The sequence below is a fragment of the Larus michahellis genome, chromosome 2, assembly GCF_964199755.1.
Source record: "Larus michahellis chromosome 2, bLarMic1.1, whole genome shotgun sequence".
Taxonomy (NCBI): domain Eukaryota; kingdom Metazoa; phylum Chordata; class Aves; order Charadriiformes; family Laridae; genus Larus; species Larus michahellis.
In genome coordinates this window covers 153,249,030-153,273,431 of record NC_133897.1, presented here as the reverse complement: position 1 = coordinate 153,273,431, position 24,402 = coordinate 153,249,030, and the positions used below count along the sequence as shown (strand labels likewise).

Below are 24,402 nucleotides of genomic sequence, written 5' to 3'. Positions count from 1 at the left end.
GTTTCACACTGGGAGCAGACACTCTTTTGTCTGTTGATGTCATCCCCCAGGATCCTTTTGCAGATGCTTATTTTCGTGTTGCTGGTTTACAGTGTCGTTCTATTTATTTTAAATGCTAATGTTCCTATTTGGAGGTGGATGCAGCCAGTCTCCTGACTCAGTCTGACACAATGTCATAGTGGCAGCCAACTCCCTGCTAAACTTCTTGGGTCAGTTCCTGGGCTGTTGTAAACTGGCAGTCCAGTTGACATCAGAGGAGGAGCTGGCTCTCAGGCTTTGTAAAGAGCAACAGTTATGTGCTGCTGCAAAAGCGACGTTAAATATTAGAAAATCATGCTGAATATGTTAATAGTTAAGGCTAATGCGTCAACAACAGCGGAAAACTCAGTATCTATCTCATCTAAAAGATCTTTGCATGGAAGCCAGCTAGAATGAAGACAAAAGAAGATGCATTTTCAAAGCTAAAGCTTTGTTAAAAGCTCAAGAAACTGTGCCACGTTTAATAGATTCCAAGACATCCAAAATTAACAAAGGCAGACTGGGGCATGATACTTTAATAGAGATTAAAGCTGGGGGCATCCAAATGTTGCCCAACAGAGGGCTGCATTGGCAATGTATCAGGAGTCTATTTTAAAAAAAAAAAAAAAAAAGAAAAAAAAAAAAAGAAGGAGCAGATTGCTCATCTTTAATTTGGAGCTAGGGCCCACGGAGGATTCAGGTCCCAGCATGCAGTGCCCCATTTTTGATCCAAGTGGGCCTGAGGGATGTTGTGCGGATTAATTAGTTAATGTTTGTAAACTGCTTTGAAGATGAAAAGTGGTATCTAAGTTCCAAGCATTATTATAGCAGCTTTGAGCCATGCTGTAGAACTCCATAGGCAGCACTTTGTCCGCCGCTGGGGCATGGCACGATCTTTTTTTAGTGGTTAAATAACTGGAAGATTGAAATGGCTCCTTGACTGAAAAAAAGCACTTTTATTTTGCTGCAGCTGGTAATTTAAGTTTTAACAAGCGCGCCTAGTTAAAATCCTTTTTCCCAAGGAAAGGAGAAGCCATGACTTTCAAAAGTAAGTGCTAAGTCTGCGATGGGGTAGCGGTAGCTTCTTCTTCAGAGGGCTCAGCACCCTGCGGCTCCGGCAGTTGTCACGGGGAGCTGCACTTTGGAAAATCAATAGATACACTTAAGCGTTCGAATCTCAACTTGTTTGTCTAAAATTAGACTATTCTGTTTTAAGACACTTGAACAATGTATTTTGTTAAGCCTTCAGTCTATGACATTACTGAGTACTCTGAGGATGTTGTGTAATTAAAGTGAAGTACAACATCCCCATAACTGCCAACTTCTTTCCCTTTCTCCTGCCCTCCCCCCTTTTTAATTTGAGTTTTGTTTCTTTTCTACGTGTGCTGCTGCTGTTTTCCCCCGCTGTGCATCTTCTTTGAAATCACAGAAGTTAGCTTGGCTTGTGGAAGGTGCTCTGCAATAGCAAACACCAGCAGCTTTTATTGCTTTTCTATGCATAACCTAGTTTTCATTCTATAAAGCTAAAACAAATGGAGAGAAAGACTTTTGGGGCATTATAGCTTCTACTTTTATTATTATCAGGGCCTTTTTTTTTCTTTATAGAAGTTTTTTTTATGTATTGGATACGTATTGTCTTCCCCTTTTTGTATTTTATGAACTAAAGACAGAATAGTTAAGATTTAAAAAAGTAGAACATCTATAAAATAGTAGCGGTAGGGAGTTACGTGCGTGACACGCAGAAACACGCTGATGTGGTGTCAGCTCACATCCTCACGGGCCTTCTCTGTGGCTTCATCAGAGTTTATCTCAATAAAGCCGTTCTGCCACACGTTATGTATTTGTGATGTGTTTAAAATGCTGTACATGCACATACATCTAAAACCTGTCCATTTATATAATAAGGAGCTGAATGGATTCTAATGGTCAACATGATACTAAGCATTGATGTGGTGGCAGAAAGTGTTCTGCTGTTCACATATTTAAGTTTACCCTTGATAATTCGTGAGTATCGGAGCTGGCTTTAGAAGCTACTTACATATTTTGGTTCATGTATTTTTTGCCTGCATTTTTGATTATTTTGGGTTTTGAGTCATACGCATGAACAGCATGCTTAATTTATTTTCTTTTTAATTTTGTTTCCTGTTGGCTCTACATCTACAATTTCACTGTCTGCTAGCTCAAAATTCTTCTGTGTCCCAGTATTATTCCTTTGCAGCCGTGTATTTGAAAAAGTATTAGAATTTGCAAAAGTGGTTCTTTACAAGTTTTCTGTCTACAGAAACGTATACTGACACTTAACGCTCATTCAGAATTTCTTGACATGATTATTTGAGAGCTGTTCAGTTAAATTTGAAGTTAATGAATGACATTGCACTTGAGTTTACTTGTATTTAAACCTCACTAAAATGTGCTTACTCAAATAAATCCCCAGAAGGTTTATTGGCCTCCATTTTCTACTAATTCTGCTACTACCCATTTTCCATTATACCTCTAAGGAATCGGGTACTCTTCATGTTCATTGTGAAGCTTAATTTTTCCTCAAAACTGTCTGGTATTCTGATGAGCTAAAAGATGCCAACACTTGTAATTTAGATAAAAATCATACAAAATATTTGGGGAAATTTTGCATGTCAGATCGCTTAGTCTAGAGATTATTTTCCTGCTTGCTCCAAAATAATTAATTTTTCATTTTTCATTTTTTTCTTAAAAAATGAAAGAGGCTTCTTGCAGAGTGGTTTGGTTTTTAATTTTGCAAAAACGTGGGAAAAAAATGCATTTTCTCATTTTGGTAAAAATTAGATTTTTTCATAGAAATCCTTATTTGTCAAAAAAGACTTTGACAGAAAGTACTTGATCAGTGCTAGTAGTAATTAAAAACGCTATGCTGAAAAATGCTCTAAATGCTTTTAAAAAAAAAGATAAGGTAGCGCTTCATTAAACAACTCCAAAATATAAAAAGAAAACAGAAAGACTCACAAATAAAATATAAGCTTTGGCAATGAAGTAGAATCATTTCTCTAATAAACAGAAATTAATTTTAAAATGTGGATGACAGCAGTTTCATAGGGTTCTCTTTTGAAGTTAATTTTGAATTAAATTAAATTTGGTGTCTTAAAGGTAAATGGAGTAGAGGGCTAAAAGGCAAAGGGGGACTTGGGTCTTGTGTGTGAGGGACGGGGGCGGTGGAGCTGCCTCTGCCCTCGCACTGTCAGGCAGCAGAAGCTGGAGCAGGGTGCGGAGAATGGAAATGTGGAGCCTTTGGGACACTCCCCAGAGAAGCCAACTGAGGGCAAAAGTGTAAACTGAGGCCCACCAGCTCCCGCTTTTTCCGCAGAGCAGGAGCCTTCACTCATGGAACAATAGCAGCAGCTGTGAGGACCTTTTGCATCCTCCTGACACCTTAATTCACTGCTCTGAACTTGTTTGCTCTTGCCAATGGCTTTTGCTCGTCTTTCATCTCAGCCTTGCTCTCCGCTCTGCCCGTTTCCTCCCCTTTCGGTCCCTCCGCTGAATTTTCGTGCTTGCTTTGCTTGCTCTCTTTCCTTCTGAATACTTCCCGCGCCCCACAAGTCTGAGTGCAGTGCCCATCCTGAAAATAAACTTTCTTATAAGCCTGTTTCTTCATGAGAAATAACAGTAATTATTATATTCATAATGAAATTCAAAACGTGCAAAAAAATGGAAGTGATACGACAGCCGTGTCTTCATCCAAAATATTTTCTATGCCCTAGAGCATAGGAATGTCTTCAGGTAATTTAAAAAAAAAATTTACTTGTTTTGTAGAGGATGGTGTTTTGTAATACTTCAGACTAGTTAGAAGTACGTCAACAAGACTTAATTAACAACTGGCTAGCTTCAGGAGTCTCGCAGCCTGTTAGAAAGCTGAAGTAAAGAACATTAGATCCATCAAAAAAACCCCATCTAGTCTCTCCAACTTCAAGCTTTTGCAAGGGAAAATCCTTACAGCACCCAATTCAAGTATATTTCAGTACAAAAAAAAAATGGTAGGATTTTATTAAGGTGTCAGAATATAACAGTGCAGCAAAGGTTTGGCCTGAATTCCTTAACATTTCGTCTTGGGATTGGGGCATAAATATTTTAACATCCACGAACAGTCAGGTCTTTGATTTGTTTTGTAGTGAAAATAATAACGCAAAGTGACATCAATGGATGGGATGACGTTGCCATCCCAATGCCACGTTGAAGATAATGCCAGCTTATGGCTTGAACCCGCTGTTAGCTTGCTTGAGTGGTGTATGAGCAAGATGACAAAAGGGAGACTGCTGTTTCCTTCTTTATTTACATGGCTGTCTTCCGTACTGAGATTTTCCTCAGACATCTCTCTTTGATCAGCTTTATACCAATACGCTGCGTTGCACCTGATGAGTTCAGAGTTTCAGCTGGTATAACCGTGGTTGAGCTGTAAAGTACAACCTTAAGGTAATGCACGGGAGTGCTTATCGTGTGCTTTGCAAATTGGAATTTTTTAAAATTTTGTTGCTTAGCTTTGAGGAGCTTTGTGCACAAATCTAGGTGTAACTTGGGCCTTTAGAAATATGGGGTAGTTTTAATTCTAGCATAAAAAGAACTCAAACATTGCCAACTTGTTTCCTTGATTGCTATCAGGGTGGGGTGAAAACAGTCAGAGATGAAAACATTTGCTTTGTATGCCTTGTTCTGGGAAAGAATAAGTTTCTAAGTTTCAAAAGTTCTCTAATAGCTGATGATAGTTACTATTTTATTATTTGAGACTATGACTTATATTGGACAGTTCCAAACTTTAACTTACTTTTCAGAGCTTGGGTATAGAATAGTATATGGGACAAACCCATGCGAAGTAAGAAGATTTATAATGTCGATGGTGGCAGAAATGACTTTTTCATGCACACTAGAAAAGTGTATGTCCTGAAAAAAAAAAAAAGGCTGTTGGGGTTATTACGTACCTAAATCAGTCCTTATTTTTTCTGCATCACAGTGACTATCACAGTTTCGCATAAAAACGAAAGAATGTTTTTATGACTCCCTTTGAATAAATTGGAAATAATTTAAATGAACAAACCTTTAATGTAATAAAGGTGATGGTAGCTGGGCCTCAGCCATGTAGTTACAACTGTGTCTAATATTCAGCATTTATTTGTGGCCTTAGAAGTGTGGTACTGCTCCTGTGGTGTGTACCGCTCCTGATCAAAAACATTTAGCCAGCGTGGAAGGTTGGGGGTGGGGGGTTGGGGGGAAGACAAGTTAGGCAGAAAAAGATCAGCTGTTTGGAGGTGTGATATCTGTAGATGAGAGCCAAGTTAGGAAAGGGGGTGAGCTATTGAAATAGCCAAGTTAAACAAGAGACACTTAGGGCTAAGTAGCCTCCCAAAGGATTGATAAACTTTCACATGGGGAGTGTATGTGGTTGAGCCATTAGCCCCAAATGGTGTCTTGTTTAACTTGGCTTTTAAGATAACTAGCCCCTGTCTAAGTTGGACTTCCCTGATGGTATCCCACCTTTACAGGGCTGACCCTCCTTATGTGTTGGCTTTTTGTATTTATAAAATGGTTTTGATCAGATAGCACTCTCTCTCTCTTTTTTTTTTTTTTTTTTTTTTGGTTCAGAAGAGAATTAAACTCGGTTTAGAAAAGAATTAAGTTGCAAGAGAGAATGTATTAGTGTCGCATTGAGAGACAAGCTGATTTTAATAAAACACAATTGTAGAATGAAGAAAAAGGAACACAGCCAGAACAGGATTTTAACCCACAGCTTGCTCTCCTGCAAGTAGCTTTTGTTGCCCCAAGACTATGCAGAGAATAGCTGACTCTATTTTTTGCATAACTGAATGAGCCCATCTAGTCCCTTAAAATGAATATAAATACGGAAAATAACAAAAAGAAAACTGATATTGCACAAGGGCTAAAAAGCTTGAATCTGAATGTGTACTCATGTCTGCGCGCTGACACAACTGCAAGAAAATCAGACAATGTAAATAACATATGGTTTGTTTTTCCAACAAAAGGAAAGATGGAAGACAAGGGGGTTTAATAAGTTTGGCAAGTTGTCCCTTCTAAACGATCATATTCTAAAAGGGACATTTTGTGTATCATTCCAGTCCTACAGATGCACCGAGAGCCAAATCCTGCACTTACTGAAGTCAATGGGAGTTTTGCCATCGACTTCACTGAGACTAAGATTTGGCCTCGAAAGAATTAATTCTAACAACTGGAGTTGTCAGGGCAGTAACAGATTTCTCATGCAAGTTTTGTCCTGTGTGGATAGCAAAAGGCTCGTTTTTTAGCTTGGCTAAAGATGCTGTTGTGACTCTGAATGCCTGGGGTGTGGATGTGTGAGTGTGTCTGTAGGGAGAAGCTTTTGCAGATTTATGTACATTTTGATGAAGGGCAGGGACGGTGTTTTACTCTGCGTTGGTACGATGCCGGGCGCAGCGGGGCCTGGAGCCTGACGGAGGGCTCTGACCACTCCTGTGCTATAAACAATTATTCATAATGGCGTTATAGAGCTCATAAACAGGGTTCTGTTCCTACGATAGATACAGTAAACGGGTAACATGTTGTTCTCATGTAGCAACATATGCTTTACATAATTTAGTAATACAGTACTTTAGATAGGCTTTTAGAAGAAAAACAGGAAGGCGCGTTATTCCACACTTCTCCACAGCTCGTACCCAAACACAGCTTGTAGCGACACAGCCAACTATTTTGCTTTTTCTTTAGAGCAGCATCTTTTTAACGTTGTGTTAAAATGTCCGTAGAGAACAAATAAGTTCTGTGTTGTGTCCAGCCTTCTGTCCTTTGGTGTATTCTTATCCATAAGTTAACCAGAGCTCCAGTCAAAATCATCTTTTTCAGCCAAAAGATATTAAATTGGTGGAAAACAAAGAAATTTTTTAAGCATTTGAACTTTCTAGCATAGATTTATGTTATACAAAGTGTTTTTTTATACAAAGATAACTATCCTTTTCTAATGATTTGATTTTGTTTGAAAGTTACTTCAGTGTTTCTACCACAATAGAAAGTGAAGAGTGTAGTGGAGCAAACTGAAGAGGAAAAAAACCAAAATGCCAGTGAAAATTATATGAAGTTTCGAACCAAAGCAGTGGAGTGTGAGTGAGCAATAGGAGGCCATTGCAAGGCGTAGAGGAAAAAAACAGCAGGATTTTTCCCATGTTGTGAAAGACACCAAAGTAAACCTGCCTGCTTTATTTAGAGGGAATCATACTGTAGGTTCGATTTATTTTCTTCATCTTGGTAGGTAGAACATTGCAAGAGGGAAGGTCCAGGGAAGGCTCTCATGTTAGTACACTTCTCGTTCTCTTCCAGGAGAGTACACAACTGCTACAAATGCCGTCAGTGCAGCTTCACAGCTGTTGACACTCAGTCACTACTAGAGCACTTCAACACTGTGCACTGTCAGGAGATGGACGTCACTACAGCCAACGGAGAGGACAGTCATGGCGTTTCGTCTATCAAGGAAGAGCCAAAAATTGACCTCAAGGTCTACAGTCTGATTAATCCGGACCCCAAAATGGGGGAGCCCATATCTGACAGCATAGTGAAGAGGGAAAAGATAGAAGACAAGGAAGTGCTCAAGGAGAAAGGTTGGACTGACAGTCCCAGTGATGATCTTCGCAACGTGACCTGGAGAGGAACAGACATTTTGAGGGGGAGCCCGTCATACACACAGACGAGTCTAGGCTTATTGACCCCAGTGTCTGTTGGACAAGAGCAGCCAAAGCCTTTAAGGGATAGTCCAAACGTAGAAGCTGCCCATCTTGCGCGGCCCATTTACGGCTTGGCGGTGGAGAGCAAGGGCTTCCTGCAGGGCGTGCCAGCCGGAGCGGCGGAGAAATCGGGGCAGCTCACCCAGCCCTACCCTGCATCCGGGGACAGCAAGACAAAGGATGAATCCCAGTCCTTATTACGGGTAGGAAGATCTCTTTCTTTTTTTTTCCCCCTTGCTTTTTATGATTACATGTATGTTATGTTTAATTAAGCATGCAAATGATTTCTTCAGTTCCAGAGTAAAGTGGTTGGGTGTTTTTTTCATGCATGGAAAAAAAAAAAATAATCAAGGAAAGACTGAAAGACTCAAACTTGTAGAGCTAAACTGGCAGGTAAATGTTCCAAAGTGTTTGCATAAAACAATGTATATATTGATGTAGTAGTAGTAGGCAAGTGCTTCTGCTTTTGCAATTTAGCTCTGATTGAATTTTGTTTAATCATTCCTGCTAGTTGTTCAGGTTGGTGATGCATTTGAAGAAGGAAGGTTTAAAACCCCAGAAGGCTGCACATCTGTTACACTAAAACGACTAATCACCTCTTAAATTTTGTGGTGGTGTGACAGTTCACACTTAAGCAAGATTTCATATTATTAAATATCTAAGAATATGAAACCTGAGTTAAATATTAATAAAAAGTAACCTCTTTTTTTTATAAAGCAATATAATTATATATCCATTTTGACACTTGTCTGGTTGCCTTGGAAGCAAAAGAAAAAGAAAAAAAGAAAAGGAAGGAGCTTGTGTGATAAGAAAAGGAGAATAATTGTTTCACCAAATGATTCCTATTCTGTCTTTTTTTTTTAAACAAAAGGACCTATATATAAGGAGTTTTCCCCTTCCATCAAGGTACGCTTTTCCCACTGTAGGGAAATCTGAGGTTAGAAAAGCTCTCAAATTCTGAGGAGCTGAACAGGGAGACAAGTAAGTGCCTTTCTCCTGGAGTCATCACTGGATGTTTTCAGGGGCTGCTCCCTATCTGAACTTCTAGAAACTTGCTACTGGAGCGATCAGCCCACAGACAAACCTCAGTAGAATGGAAGTGATGAGCAGCTATTTTTCTTTATTGTCTTTTATAAGAACATATTGTCTTACACCCATAACATCCATTACTGTGAGAGTGAACATGTCAGAAGAAGACAAAAGACAAGATAAATGTTTTATTTCATGTTTGCTAAGATTATACATGGGTATACCTGTCTCTATATACATATATAAGTCTTACAAGCTCATTTGACATTAAGTCAGCGGACTTAAAAACACTGCAGTTATTCTAATTATAAAATAACGTGTCTGTCAGTTAAAGTCTGCATGCGGTTTAGGGTCTTTTGTGCCTTACAGGTCACGTATAGTTACTGATGTCAGATTTTAAGTGTATGAGAAGCAGTCGCAGTATGACAGGTTCCCTGTTGCAAACCTGGATGTATGCTCATTGTGAATGGCAGGGTTATATTTCTCTTCTACATTTGGAATTACAAATATAAAAATATGTCCTTATATCCGTGGAATTCACGCTGTACATGTGACGCTGGTTACATCCCGTTTTTTGTAGTGGTTCTTAGCAGTGCACAGACACATTGGCCAGAGGAGCCATTTGTATTGTGGGTTATCAGAATACAAACATTTTTCATTTATTTTTTGACTCCTAAATAATGAAAAAAAGCCAACTAAACAAAAATCTGGAAAGGGACCTGACAGCACGCGGAATCAGCTCTATAAAGGTCTAAATTTGGTTGGTAGCTGCAGCCTCAAATCTTAACAAGTGCTAAAATAAGACCAGTATATTATCAATTTTAGCCATTGGTGAGTGAAAAGGGGAAACTGTATGCTGCCTGCTTCTTATGCTCTTCTTTAAAGTAAGTTCGGACAACTTTTTAAAGTCTTTATACAAAAGCACTAATTTTATTATTTTTTTCTCAATCAGTATTTTTATCACTTTGAAAATATTTTGATCACTTCTGGATGTTCTGAAATACGAATTCTCATGGTTTTCTGAAAAAAAAAAAGTCTTATTTTTGTATGTTCACAGGGTATATAAATTAGTTCCTTGCATTTTAAAATGTTGTGTACAACCCAACTTTTCTTTTATAAGGTTTGTAAAAGGATTTATTAGTGGATTGGGTCTATACTGACTGGTGAAACCATACTGACATCTTTAAAGGAGAATTACTTTTGTGTACACTTTTAGCTACCTTGCTCTTTGAACTCTCTTGTGCCAAGGACTTATTTGTCTGGGTCTTTTCCTCAGTTATAATTTTTTAATTTTCAGTTTTCTTCTTTGAAAATTGAGCAAGTTGCCTTTGTCCGTTTGAAATATTTAAAAAGTGACAGGGAAGTAGGTTAACTTCCTACGTCTGCTGAGCGGAGTCCCTAGTCATATATATTTCGTCATTAATGATAGATAGAGGAAAATAGTGAGAATTCAAACTTTTTAAGGTAAGGGGTGATCTGAAGGATAGGAGATAGTGGAAGATGAAGGAGTGTGATTCCGTGAGTGATATTAATTCTTCCAATAAGGCGGATATTCCCTATTCCCCTGGATCTGTGAAAAAGATCATAGAAACCTAACTCCTTTATTTTGCTCTTGATTTAGTTTTGGGATACAGTACTGGGGCTAGGAAATAAGATGACAAAGTGATGGTCAGTTTGACCAGTGGGAGCTCTGTGTCGGGTGTTATCTGGCATACATACATCTTATGTGTATGCCTGGAAGGTCACTTGGCCCAGACAGAATAAGAAATTGTTCAGAAAAGAACTTCCCTTCCATTCTGGAAAAAGCTAATTTTTGTAATCCTGTGAAATGAAAAAAAAATATTAAAATACTCTATCATATTGTTAAGTAAATATCTTGTGATTATCCACTTTTGGAGGAATTTATTTTTCTAGTGTGAAATAGCTAGTAGAAGTAGCTAATGTGCTAAAAGTTGGGCCTGTCTAAAAGCAAAGCATTAAATCAATACGTACTTCTGATATCGTATAATGAATGCGCATGCAAAATACTGTATCCCAGGACAACTGATGACTAGGAAACAAAACCTGTAATAAAGTCACTGTGGACACCTTCATTTTTTATCCCCCAAAGGCTGACACAGAGGAAGCCAAAAATTTGGGATTACTCAGTGAATAAACACTGTGAGAAATGTACTGAAAAAAAATCTAACACATCCCGTTAGTTGTACTGGCTATTCAGTACTTATAAAGTGGTTCTGCTTATTACAAATGATGTGTAATGATTCGACAGTGGCAGTAATACCATGTGCTTTTCATTTTTTAGTTCTCTCATGGCTGGGGGGGGAAGGGAAAGGGGAGATCATGTTTTTCACATTTTTTTCCTATAGATAGAGGTTAATATTGCAAGTGGGTTTTCTAGATGCTGAGTTTAAGAGTGATTAGCATTTTAACAAAATACCAAAGATGATAAAGATCAACCGGGGAAGGGGTGAAAATCTACAATTGCGCACAGAAATCCCTAATGGCTACAGGATAATTGTAAACTTTTGGAAATTACTTGGAGTGTTTTGCAGCGCTGCGTGTTGTGTAAGCCATTTATATGCCGCTTTCTTGCATTCCTTCCATGCAGAATGGACATGTTCCCTCCCCAGTTTCTGTGCTACAGTAGATTATTCATGGGAGTCATTAGGGTAGGATTTCTTTCCTTTTTAGCAGCTAAAAGACCGAATGGCTTGTGACCTTTCGGGAGCTGGGGATGGTGCAGTGGCGATAGCTTGTGCTCTGCATGTGTGGAAACACACATGTGCAGTGGACGCACCTTTTTCCCCGAGAGCGCTTCCAAGCTGTGTGTATGTAACAGAATCTTTCTCAGGGGCTTGGTACACTTCTGTGAGTAGCTTTAATTTATTTTTCTTATTAACATGTTTCCAGCAGCTGTACTTACAGCGAATCGGTATGTTTTGCAAATGGGAATTACAAAAAATGTACCTCAGCGTGGTACAATGTAGACATTATTTCTGCTCTTCCTTTAGAGTAGCTGATTTTATAGTTTAAAGATTTGTTGATACTGGAAGGTCTATTGAGATGCAAAAATGTTCCTTTTTTTGGGTAGCACATTGGCAGCCAGCAGACTCCAGGCCAGGCAGATTGTTTAATGCTTTGACAACGCAAATCTTGGACGGCAGGAACTTTTTGCTAAACTGATTTTAAATGAAGTGTCCTGTTTTGGTATGTGTGGACACTGCAGAACAAAGTTTTCCACAAAATTGGGAATTGCAGCCTGAGCCTTCAGACCTATACACAGACCTATACACAGACCCAGTTAGCCCACCTAAAGGTATGGGCAAACACTGCTGCCTCGCATCCTAGTCTACCCGGTTCAGAAGAGCACAGATCACTGTGTCCTGTGGTGCTGCACAGACCTGAAGGCAACGGGGAGATGCTTGTGTATTAATCGTAATTAACGGAATGGGGGGAATTGTGTACTGTCAGAGGGAGAGAGTTTGTCAAATTATTGCAAAGGTGCTGGTGATTTTTATCAAAGGGAGACTGCAGGCTGTAACGGTAAATTTCTAACTGAAGCTACGTTAACCTTTGCTATGAGCTTTTTATACAGGGGCAAAGGATAAAATCAGCTCTTCTAATAAATCAAGATTATTTTGCACCATAGTGATCGGACTCTTTACACACAATAGGAAATCACAGCATTGCGAGAAAGTTTCCGTTTACTTTAAGAAGAGTTATTTTCTTTTTGTCTGTGATATTTACACTTCCGATGTTTCATATAGTGTTCTGTCTAGAGCTGGATATATGGCTTTAAATTTGGGAGAGAGAGGAAATCAGAAAAAGTTATTTCCCCTCTCCCTGTTTTGCGTTCTCCTTTGTGGCAGATTGACAGAGCTAATTTTAGAATAAGCAATAGGTATATATGTATCAGTAAATTTACATATAATTGATTGATTTAATATCAGTGGAGTAAATATCAGGCACAATCCCTAGTGGTGAAACATTATTTCTCCTGTTACAAAGTACTGACTTCTGTTACCCACAGTTAGGTGCCGGATGCCTGCACAGCAGTGGAAATGCTGAACTAGCCTTGGTGATTTCCAAAATACTGCTCTAAACATTTGATCCTTGGCCATAAGGATAACATACCTTTAAGGATAACATACCTTTAAGATAAGACCCGCCTCTCTGGTGTCAGTAGAAGTTATTGCTGGTGCCTTTAGCAGGAGCACAAGCAACATCACTGGAAGGTTCAAGAACACGGAGTGGGATCTTGGTTTACATGGGGTTTTTTGGTGGTCTCTACAGGGTGAAGGATGGAAGTTTTTGTGCGCTTTGGCATTGTGTCCCCCTTCCAACCATCTTTTGGTAGCAACATCTTAATGGTATATCTACAGAATTAAATTTAATGCATATAATTGTGTCATATATCTTATATTTAAGTTGGTGGAGCTCTTAGATGCTACGTCTCATCCCTCAGCCACTTTTGGAAAGAAAAAGCAGCTCTTTAAAGAAGAAACATCTGAAATAGTTTCTCTGTAGCTGCATCTCATTTTTTTCCCATTTCCTCTGACTCTGTGAGAGATCTTTCAGGAAGTATTTATAGTTGAGGCCATTCATTGCCATACGGGTCCTCTAATTAGCTGAAGGGAGCTCGTCAGGCACTGTGTCTCACTAATGCACAGAGCTCTGTCAGGTCACAGAGCTGCCAAAGTCTTTCGGGTTTTTTTAGAAGCACCTGTTTCCACAAATCTCTGCCTGGGGAGGCGGTGGGCTACGTTTTAAAATCTAACTACATCCTGGAAAATGGCAAGTATCCTCCAACAAGAAAAGTGGGAAAATAAAGACAGGACTTGAGGAGAAATGGTTTTGAAGCGTCGGGTTTCCTGCACAAAAGCGAGGTGGATAAAATCCCCGTGCTGGTGAAGGGCTCGGGAACCAAGCTAAAATAACTTTCTGAAGGTTTCAAGTAGTTTAGAAACAAACATGTACTTGGCTGCTTTTAGTAACTACTGGAACCAAACCCACAAGAAATTGAATGTTTTGCATTACTCATCCTGACAGAGTGATCAGATAGGACTAGAAAGTAACTTTTAGAAAAATGTTAACCTGCCCAATTAAAGGCATGTTTCTGGTTTTTGTGTGGGGTGTGTCTGTCATGTGGAGAGACAACCCCACCTCGTGCATGTTTACGCACCCATCAGTGCAGATTTTTTATTTTTTTTTTCCCTTCTCCCTTTTACGAAATGCGGTTTCGAAGAGAATTAAGTGATAAAATCATTATTTGGGTGGGGCATGGTAATAATGCGAAAGGGCAGCAGCTACGTCAAAATCCTTGATGAAAAGGTGAATCAGTATGTGGAACAAAGGGCTGGGGAGATCGGGATGGGCCCCCGGGCCGCTGCGTAAGCAGCAGGATTTATTGAAGTTGCTATGATCAATAACAATGATTCAAGCAGGGAGAACCGAGATAATTCTTGATTTAAAACAAGCTGCTTCATTCGGGTGGGAGAGACGGTAATGAAGACGGGAACAAAAGAGTGCTTTCTTGTATTGAACCGAGCGGCCAAAACAGATTGACAATCAGTGTCAGATGCAATTAACTCAATTTTATATTACCCTTAACTAGTTCGGGTAGGAGAACCTTTCTTTTGCTCTCTCTGGTGTGGTATTTGGTGTCCTGGAGTTGGTGGGAGTGAGAAGTGGAAAGCAGCGTTGTCACCTGGATGCTGCACGCCTGCGCCAGGCTTGGCTTTGCCAGGCAGATGTCACCTGGTGCTTGAAGCAGCCACATTGTGCCATCGCAGCCGCTCTGTGCCATCGCTGCCACCGGGAATGGTGGCTACTGAGCTCGGTGCGAGGGTGGGAGTATCCTTGGTGTGTGGGTCCAGCTCTCCACGGCAGCCCCTGCCGCTCCGGGCTGGGTGGGGGTCCGGGCACAGGGGGGCTACCAGCACTGTCCCCCAGTCTGACCAGGAGCTCCTGGCATGGTGCTCCCTCGCCCTGGGGTGAGGCTCGGAGGGCTCCCTCCTGGCTCAGCCCTGCTGTGCTGCCGAGCCCCCCCTTGTTGACACTGAAAACAGCCCAGTCCTGCAGCCCTTATTCATAGAATCATGGAATGGTGTGGGTTGGAAGGGACCTTAAAGATCATCTAATTCCAACCCCCTTGCCCTGGGCAGGGACACCTCCCACCAGCCCAGGCTGCTCAAAGCCCCGTCCAGCCTGGCCTTGAACTCTTCCAGGGATGGGGCATCCACAACTTCTCTGTGCAACCTGTTCCAGTGCCTCACCGCCCTCATAGGGAAAAATGTCTTCCCGATACCTAATCTAAATCTACCCTCTTGCAGTTTAAAGACTGCATACCCTTGTAAAAAGTCCCTCTCCAGCTCCCCTGTAGGCCCCCTTTAGGTACTGGAAGGCTGCTGTAAGGTCTCCCCAGAGCCTTCTCTTCTCCAGGCTGAACAGCCCCAACTCTCTCAGCCTGTCCTCGGGGGGGAGGTGCTCCAGCCCACATTCATACCCCTTTGTTCCAAACTGGACACACTGAATGAGAAAACATTATTCCTTTAAGTATGATCAATCCTGGTAAGCAGCTGCTTTTTTTTTTTTTTTTTACTGTCTTCAAATACATTTCCTGAATTTTTTTTTTTTTTTTAAATTGTGCTCTCAGTGGATGCAGGTCGGTTAAAGCAGTGTCAGGGTATGGAGCACAGCTGTGGGCACTGCAAAGGCAAACAGCGCAGCAGCAGCTCCCTCCAGTCTAAACAATTCCGAGAACTGTCAATGGGAAGCCTTGTTTAAACTGGGAAGTAAGTAAACGCGGCTTCTCGCACAATGACTAATTTCAATAATTTCAAAAAGTTAAGTGCAACTCTAACCATTATTCAGCCCTGTTGTTGTTCTGTATTGCTAGTAGTACTTAGATTAGATACCTGAAGTGAAATGGAAGCTTCAATTGTGTTTAGAAACTAAGGATAATCTTTGCCAAACTGGATCCAATAGGAAACACACATTCATGTCCAAGGGCAGAACTTGCTGCTAACTTGTAGATTTTCAATGGAAAATTAAATTTCATAGATGAATGCAGGCAAGGATTGTGCCTAATTCTATTTTTGCCTGAAGTACTATGGTGCTGAACAGTGAAAATCTGTGTGAGGATACCTCTAACATCTGGAAGTGCAGAGTTACTTTCTGTGTTGAATTTCAGACAACCCTCTACATGTATTTGGTAATTAAAAGACACAATAAATATACTCTTTTAGAGGAGGGATATTATGATAGACAGCAAATAAATGTTTAATTTATTGGACTAAGAAGGGAGCATTGTAATTATAATTGATTTGAAGGAATCCAGATGCTGTCCACATCTGAACAAATTCAAAATGGTATAGATTTAAAAACAGATTTGTGAATAAACAGTGCACACACATGTTCTGTGATTTTTCCGTAGAGGTATCTAGGGGTTAATACAGCCAGTTAAAAATGACAACTATGGAAAATAGTTGTTATATGAACAGATGTGTGCTGAAATAGAAATATATATATGTATATATGTCAGACATGCAAAAGGCTTTCTGGAACGTCTTTTGGTACCTTAGCACTCCTCAGAATATGCATGTGACCACCTTGGAAGTAGTCTTAATTCTAAGATCGCTAATGTAGCACAATTGATTTAGTGAACAATTTCCTGCCTAATATAATTCATTTACTTCTTGTTCCAAGTTCTGTTTTTCAGCTGAAGCTTTATAATGGCTAAATGGTTCTGTTAATGTTTTCCTAAGCATTCTTCTAAGTAGCATTATGTATATTTTGGAAAACCTTATCATCTTCATTGTAGTGATACAATAATATGTGTATGTAATATAAATTGATAAATACATGTATTCCATATTGCATGTTACATTATTTAGAGTTCAGATAGGATGTAATTTGTGCGTAAAGACAGGAGGAGGAATAAGGATGTTTTCTCTTTTGCGCTGTGCACAGTATTAGCTTTCTGAAAGAAATGGGGTTGTGGCAGCCCAGGCTACGCTGTGCTTTGCAGGCAGCTTGCAAATGGACTTGGAAATCTTTGCTGAGTTTGTGTATCCCTGTGCTGCCTGAGATTTGCAAATCTCAGGTTGGCGAATCATGTTTGTCCTAGTTAGATGGTTAATTGCCTATGATTTCTTGGCTGCTCTAGGCCTTAGTCTCCCAGTCCTGTCTGTAAAATGGGAATAAGGGCAGTTTCCCATCTCCAAAGGCGAGAGTAAAGAGAGATGTGTTAAACTCTGTATTGTGCAACGCCATAGTCATAGTAAGAAGACCCTGATCCATAGGCATCCTGAATCAATATTCGTGGTTAACTTCTCAAGGCATGATGGTGTAACTTTTTGCAAGAATACCAGCCGAAGAAAAAAACTTAAGAAACAGATTATAATTTGAATTTTAACCTCATTAGATTTTCTGTTCTTTCCTTCAGCCTGAAAGAAAAAAAAAAAAAAAGAGAGAAAAAGCAGGAATTTTGGAGCGAGGCATTTGCATTTCTTGTTTGACTTTGACCTCATTTTGGTTTATGTGCCTCTGATGTGTATAGTGGCAAACTACACGCTTTCACTTATGGGAAGAAGTCTTTTAACGATAGCTTACAGTGCAGTCTTTAATCATGTGAGTTGCCTCCAGCACTTGCTGAGAGTAAAATTCCACCCTCTCCATTTTCAGATGGGTTGTACTATCGGCTGTTTCTCCTTGCAAGACTGTCTGTGATTTGAAAATTGTGTTTAAATTAAAAAAAAAAAATGATGAAAAAAGAGAAATAATCAGAACATTTGTCAAGGAATTTGTTATGAATGGGAACGAGGAGCAATGCAAACAAGCTTGGAATGAGTTTTAATTCACATGTTATTCTGGGAGCCTACAATTTCTGGTGAGAAAATGGCATATTTTAGGTCTATTTCCTCCAGTTTCTGGCATGGAGCAATGCCTGTTTTGTTCAGTCAGATGTTCAAATGGGAATTTTGGGTGCTTAGAACTAATTTTAGTAAGTGGGGGGCAAATTTATTACGGTGCTACAAATAGAGTTTGATCACAGCTGCTTCATTGCAATTATAAAAATCGTCTGTGAATCACTTAAACTATATTTACTGGTTGCAAAAAAAAATAATGAATCTCATCTATACAAAACTCTGCTTTGTTTCCCTTAAAGTTCTGTGTATCATCATTTATATACTCAGTATTTTGAATTTGACTTGATAATGTTGCCTGAGTATTCTCATGCTGCTCTCCCCCTGTGCCCCAGCAGTGATAGTGGGCTCAAATGACTCTCCCATTCCTTCCTGAAGAAACTGTATCTTTTTGTGTTAGGGTGAATTTCTGAGCTTGTTCTGAAATTACAGTAAATCACCCACAGACCTCTTCAGACTTATTAAAAAAATGTTAGAAACTTCACTAGAAGTTGGGCACTTCAAAGCTCTTGCTACTCCAGTCTGTACATGACTAAAAGGCTGTAAGGCAGACACCGCAAGGTGAAAGCTTTCAAATCAAAGCAAAACTTAATATACCACTATTATCCCCTTTATAAGACATATGGAGAATAATATCTTTACATATTTATGAGTTTTTTGTGTGATAGTAACTGCTTTAATGTTCATGGGGTTATGCTTTTGAGTTAGAAAAGAAAATATTGAGTTATACTCCATATTTTTTTCGACGTTTCATGGCAGCTCCTCTCCCAACCCAAAGTGGATGTATTCCAGATCTGTTTAAAAGTTTGTATTGTGCAGAATAAGCTTAGTCAGCCTGTTTCTTGGGAAAAGCATTTTCTTCCCAATTCAGTTAATGGACTCAGCTATGGTGATCATTTTGGCATTCGTCCCTGATAAAGAAGGCAAACATCTGTAAAGCTTTCCATTGACAGTAGCACAGTACCTGTTAGTATATCACTGACATTCATTTATATTTGACTGAGGTATGTTAGAAACTTAAATATTTCCTTTTGTTTAAATTTCTCATCAACTCTACCTTATGCAGCGTTTGAGGGGTGGGGAGAGTTAATGGAAAACGTGATTAAAATCTTCTAGGCTTCAAGGCTTGTAAGGAGCTTGGCACCCACATATGTTTGTGTGCATGTGTGTTTTACTGGTTTGTTTACTAATTTTAAATTAGATTTGAAAATTAGAATGAAATTTAAACAGTTAGATTTATTTCTAAGTTAAAAATGAAAAGTTTTTTTACACTGAACACAGAATTTCTGTAGTTATTTAGCCAAATGGTTTGTAGTACTAATATGAGTCATTTTTAAAGCAAAGAGTATGTTACAACTTTACTAATTTTTCCATTACAGAAAATTATGTTCTGCTTAGCAGAAGTTTTAAATCTGGGTTGATTTTTAAATAGACCTTTTCATGCCTTTAAGACTGTAAACTTAATCATCACTTAATCAATTTGCCTTTGCCTTCTAATAGCCAACGAAACGGTAGAGGTCTTTGCAACGGTTATCCATAACAACTGTCAGAGCAGATTCGATGTAGGGACTTCGACAAAAATTAAGAGGATAGGTGATGTCTGTTGAATTTGGTCCCTCGGTCTGGACTTCCTTGCTATGATGGTCAGCTAAGTGACTCCGCATGTGAGACTCAGTTTTAGTCAAACCTGGTGACCAACTGCGTATATCTCGGGAGAGGTGTTTCGTTTGACATCAGCGCCCAAGTTGGCGTTGATTTAGACATCTAGACAAGTTTTTCTGAAATACATCATTTCAGTGAATGAACAGACAGCCTGTGGTGAAGTCTTAATCAATGCTAAAGGCATTTGAAGGCTTTCTTAGTGCTATCCTCCTAAAGAAGTGAAGAGTAAACCATTTTGGACACCAGTCCCCTAAGTACATCGCTGTTGTGAGGAAAGAACATTTTTAAAAACACTGATTTGAGAAATACTTTATCTGGGCTGGTTCTGTAGGTCCTTGGCAAAGAAGTTAAGTTTTGTATGTGCTAGGAAGTTCACAGGATCTCCATCCAGCTGTCCGCACCGAAGGGCTCCCAGTGCCTCGGGAGCTGCCGAGTGTGCCTGGTGCTCTGCCTGGCTGTGAATGCCTCTGGACCCCCACTGTCAGCTGTTTTTAGCAGTATAGATCTGCTTTCCGCTTTGCTTGGCCAGGTTGCAAGGAAACTTCACTGTAGCTTCTCTTTTCTTGTCTTCTTTAGCTTGGTTTGGCTCTCTCCCCCATCAATCTTTTGTGGAACTCACAGTTTTCTATAGTAAAAGTCATTGGAATTCAGCAAATTTGGAGCTTTCTTTGGAAAGAAAAAATACCAAACCATTCACTCTGTTACAAGCACTGTCTAGGCTTTCTGATCTGCCTTTTCTAAAACATCCATCGCCTGCATCGCCTACGGAGGCTTCCTAATGGTGAGAGATTAAGCAAAATTGTCTAAATCTCCTCTCCTCGGCACTTGCACTTTGCCATGGTTGGAGCAGGGGTGCTGGTCTTCACGGGCTTTGCACTGACAGGTTCTCTCTCGAATGCCTAATGGCACGCACATAAATGGCCCTGGCGATCTGATATCCTTCCTACCTAAAATATTCTCATGGCCTTGCTTGCTTTCATCAGCACCACTAAGTAAACCTCAGCTGGTGGAAGGAGACATGTTGGAGCACAGCAGAAGAACAGAATGGATGAAACTACAAATTGTTAGGCTGTTAAACACAGATTATGTCTTTGGGTACAAATTCCATTAGCGACTGAATGAGTCTGGATGGGTAGTAGCTTGTGGAAGTATTTGTTATGACAAAACCAACTTTTCATTAATAGACAAAGTTATCCTGTTTTCCTCTGTAGTCTGGCCAACATCAAAATGTTTCAAACTAATTTCAGACTTGTAAAACACTGTCTATCAGATACAGACATATGGATTGAACTAGTAATTTGCTTGCCATCTGCTGATAAAGGAAGCAAGGCGTCTAAGTAGAAAATGAAGAATTTTTTTTTTCCCCCATTGGAATGTCATATGGTGCCTTTAGTAGTTGTTTGTATTGACATTTTTATTGATTGTTATGTAAAGTGTTACTTTGCATTGACCCGCATCTGCTTCCAATCTCATAATTATGATTTTTTTTTTGTTGGTTTACCAAATATCTATAATCATTTGAGCCTATAAATAATGTAGTTAAAAAACAACCCTCTTTAAACCTGAAAAAATAAATCAATAACTTCAGTTCTTATTGTATGAAACAGGAATAAGCATATTCTTTTGCTCGGAAAAGAGAAAAACATGAAATGTTACTAACAGAGTTAATTAAAATTAGGGGTTTTTTTAGTCAGAATTTCCTTTTTTCCTCCCGAAATATAGGCTAGAGTCTGGGAAAAGCAATACAATTCCCAACACAAAAGCAAACAAACAAACCTGCCAAACCTTTTCTGCATAGGGAAAAATGGGTATTTGAGCTTTCTGGGTTTTTCGCTGTGAGAGTCTTCTCTCACCAGCCCTGACGGTTTGTGCAGGTCCAGAATTTGTCCCCCCAAGGCTTTGCCAAGGCTTAGCTGTGCTGGCAATAGCTATTTCGCCTGGGGAGGACTGAGTTGGAGGGACAGAGATGTTTCTCTGCCGCTCTGCAGCAGGACCAGCCCGGGGGCAGCACAGGCCGTAGTGTGGGGGCAATTCCTCCCCCCGGGGTGCATTGCCTCGCCGCTTGCCTTTGGGAAGCTACAGGGTGTAAGAGTTGGAAGATTTGCTTCCTGAAACTGTATAGACTTCTTATTTCAGCACGTAGGCCCTGGTTAAAAGTGACATAACAAATAGAAAATGCAATAGCTTCTCAATAGGAATATTGCTTTCATAGGTAGTAAAATACATTCTCAATCAGTGCTCAAATACATAGAACTTTGGTTAGTGAAACAACAATAAATACTTATTTCAGCCCTAGTCCTCCATTTTTTATTCATATTGACGAGTATTTTATTTTTCATTGATTTCGGTGATCCATTTTGAACAGATAATGCTAGAAGTATTGATGAGCTATGTTCTGAAACATAAGCTGTGGCTTTGTAAAAGTTGTGACTGAAGAGTTGATTTTCTTTTAAATAAGACAAACCCATTTTTTTCTGCAGCAATTGGATTATTGACTTGCCAGAAGTGCAGGATGTAAAGAATGGACCAGAGCATTTCTATATGTGCTTGAAGTGAAAGTAATATGGAAAATCACTACTCGTCCAATATACTTTTTTTCTCTTTTGTAAATATCTTGGTTTTTTCTGAATATTGATGTTCCTTGTAATGAGCTGCAAAGTCTGTGAACAATGCAGATACCTATTAACGCATGCCACCTCCTCTTTTCTGAGTGTGCTTATTGCACGGTTTCATTTGAAAAATCTAACCAGTTACATAAATAACATGTTTTCCACAATGTAGAGTTAATTACCAATTTACATTTGGAATTTACTCTATGCAGAAAGCTACTGCAACAGTAGCAACATTTTAACAGGTGGACATTTGTTGCAGATGTACTCATAGGAAGTGATATCTGTGACAGCAAAAAGTCTGCAAAAGTAAGAGGAAAATTCAGATAGTATTGATGAAGTAAAAGCTCAGGTAAATGCAGTACTCCTGTGATGGCTTATGGAAGGCATTAAGCTACAAGAAGTAGTACCATTGGTAGTACCGTTGCTATATGGTTTGCCACATGCCTCCCCTCTGCTTTTTATGGCTTACGCTGCATCCGATATGCTCAGCCTGTCCGTGTATTGTGTTTCTGTGCCAAGTTCCAGCACAGTCATCTAGATCTATTTTGCATCTGATGGGCCTATTGGTTTTTGTTCTGGTTTTATTTCATTGAAAACATCAGGACTCTATGTTTTCCTGATGGTAAATGTTAATATTTACAGCATACACTGGGAAGTATATGTCCAGGGTAATTTTATCCTTTTTAAAGTTGGTTGGTTGGTGGTTTATTTTTTTTTTTGTAAAGGACTTATCACGCTGTATGGTACCTGACAATTCCCATGTATACAATGCTGTGTAACTTACATTGCAATTGATAAAATACAGGTGTTTGCAGCATTCTGTTAGAGTATGTTGACTGGAGCAGCAGAGTCAAATTACCACTAAGAAAATATTGCTTCACAGTAATTGTGCAGATACCAGATACTTAGTCTGACGTTGCCTACCAGAAGCTGTGAAACTTGCTGTTGATGGACGTATTCACCTCAGGGTATTAAACAGCTCTTCACAGGTGAATGTTTGTAAGTCCATTATGTAGCTTGGTACACGGCCTGGGAGGGAGATGAGGGTGTGATGGATAGGGGAGGAGGAGCCAGGAGCCCTTCCCTTAGACAGGCTCTATGATTTGGGACAAATGCAAATTTCCCTTGTGCTTCTGTTGATGTATAGTTATATTATATACTATCTTCCGAAGAACATTGAGATTTATGAATATTAGCAAATTGCTTTGGGAACATTGGATATGAGGTAGTTCAGAAGGGTTTATGAAAAATAGCTAAAATTTTATGTCTAGTATAAAGTTATCCCTTGTCTATCAATCAGAGCTGTTCTTTTGCAGACCGAGTTGCCTTGCTGTGATACTGTCGCACTGCTGATATGAACAAATGGTTTCAAAACCCTTCATGTCAGGTCAAGATGGTGAGAACAGCAGATAGACATGAGAACCGGGACTGTCTAAACAACATGCTGCCATCACCGGACTAACGCGGGTCCAGAGAAGTGGCAGCATCGTTCTGGCTGCTCAGACATTGCCAGTTTGCTATTTCCCCCTTCCCCGGTGCGAGAGAATTGACTGCAACTGTTTATTTTCAACACATGGTTGATATCTTTGTCTGTCTGTCTGTCTGTAGATCAGCTGTGCCTTGTTAGGGACTTTACTTATGAGCCCTGAGAGTCTTGCTCAACCTTTCATCTCCCTGCCATGTAACTGTGGTTTGTTAGAAATAACTGAGAAAAAATGTAAACTTACTGAAATGACTAAGAAGTCTATAGTCAGTGTCAAAGGAGGGAGGAGACGGACTGAATTGAGGGTGTATGTAAGAGATTAGTCCCTGCCTTCTCAGATATATTTATAGTATCTCTCTAGATGGAGAAAGAAAAACTCCACAGTTGTATTTGCCCTTTGAGAAATGTCAGAAAGGTTATTTCAGCCTGACCAATTCCTGTTCGTCTTGAGGTTTCTCTTTGTACTGTGCAAACGCATAAGAGTGTGGTATTCCCAGCTCTATATAATCCCAAAATATACCCATACGTTATATAAAAAGCCCTTGGCTATATATATAGCATATGCCATGTTTATATGAGTGAACTTACGTAGTTCAGTTAAGAGGCTGTAGAGACATTGATGCAGTTAATGGAAACATAGCAATAATGGGAAGGAAATTTGAGAGGTTTGTGCTTTCTCCACTATAACCTTATCGTTGATCATCCGTTCAGCATTGCTTAAATGAATCCTGCGGAGAAAATGCTATTTATTTTTGATGTATTTGAAGAGTGAAGAAAGCAGAGCTCTCAGGTGAAGTTGCTGTGATCCTTTGTAGATGCAAAAGCCATTTTTACATGGAAGAAAATGTTACTGTTTTTCTGGCCTATTTGCAGAATGTAGAGCGCCCTCAATAGATTTGGGTGGTCTTTAGCGCTTGTGTCCTCTCCACACGAATTACTCAAGT

At 39.6% G+C, this 24,402-nt stretch overlaps 1 protein-coding gene across 5 annotated transcripts in view; it reads left to right on the top strand.

The window, feature by feature from the left end:
* Window positions 1-24,402, top strand: part of TRPS1 (transcriptional repressor GATA binding 1) — a 213,398-nt gene that overhangs the window by 57,520 nt on the left and 131,476 nt on the right. For all 5 annotated transcript variants that reach the window (XM_074577708.1, XM_074577706.1, XM_074577710.1 and 2 more), the window contains one exon: window positions 7,345-7,948. In XM_074577708.1, the coding sequence (XP_074433809.1) occupies window positions 7,345-7,948 (604 nt within the window). The remainder of the gene's footprint in view (window positions 1-7,344; window positions 7,949-24,402) is intronic.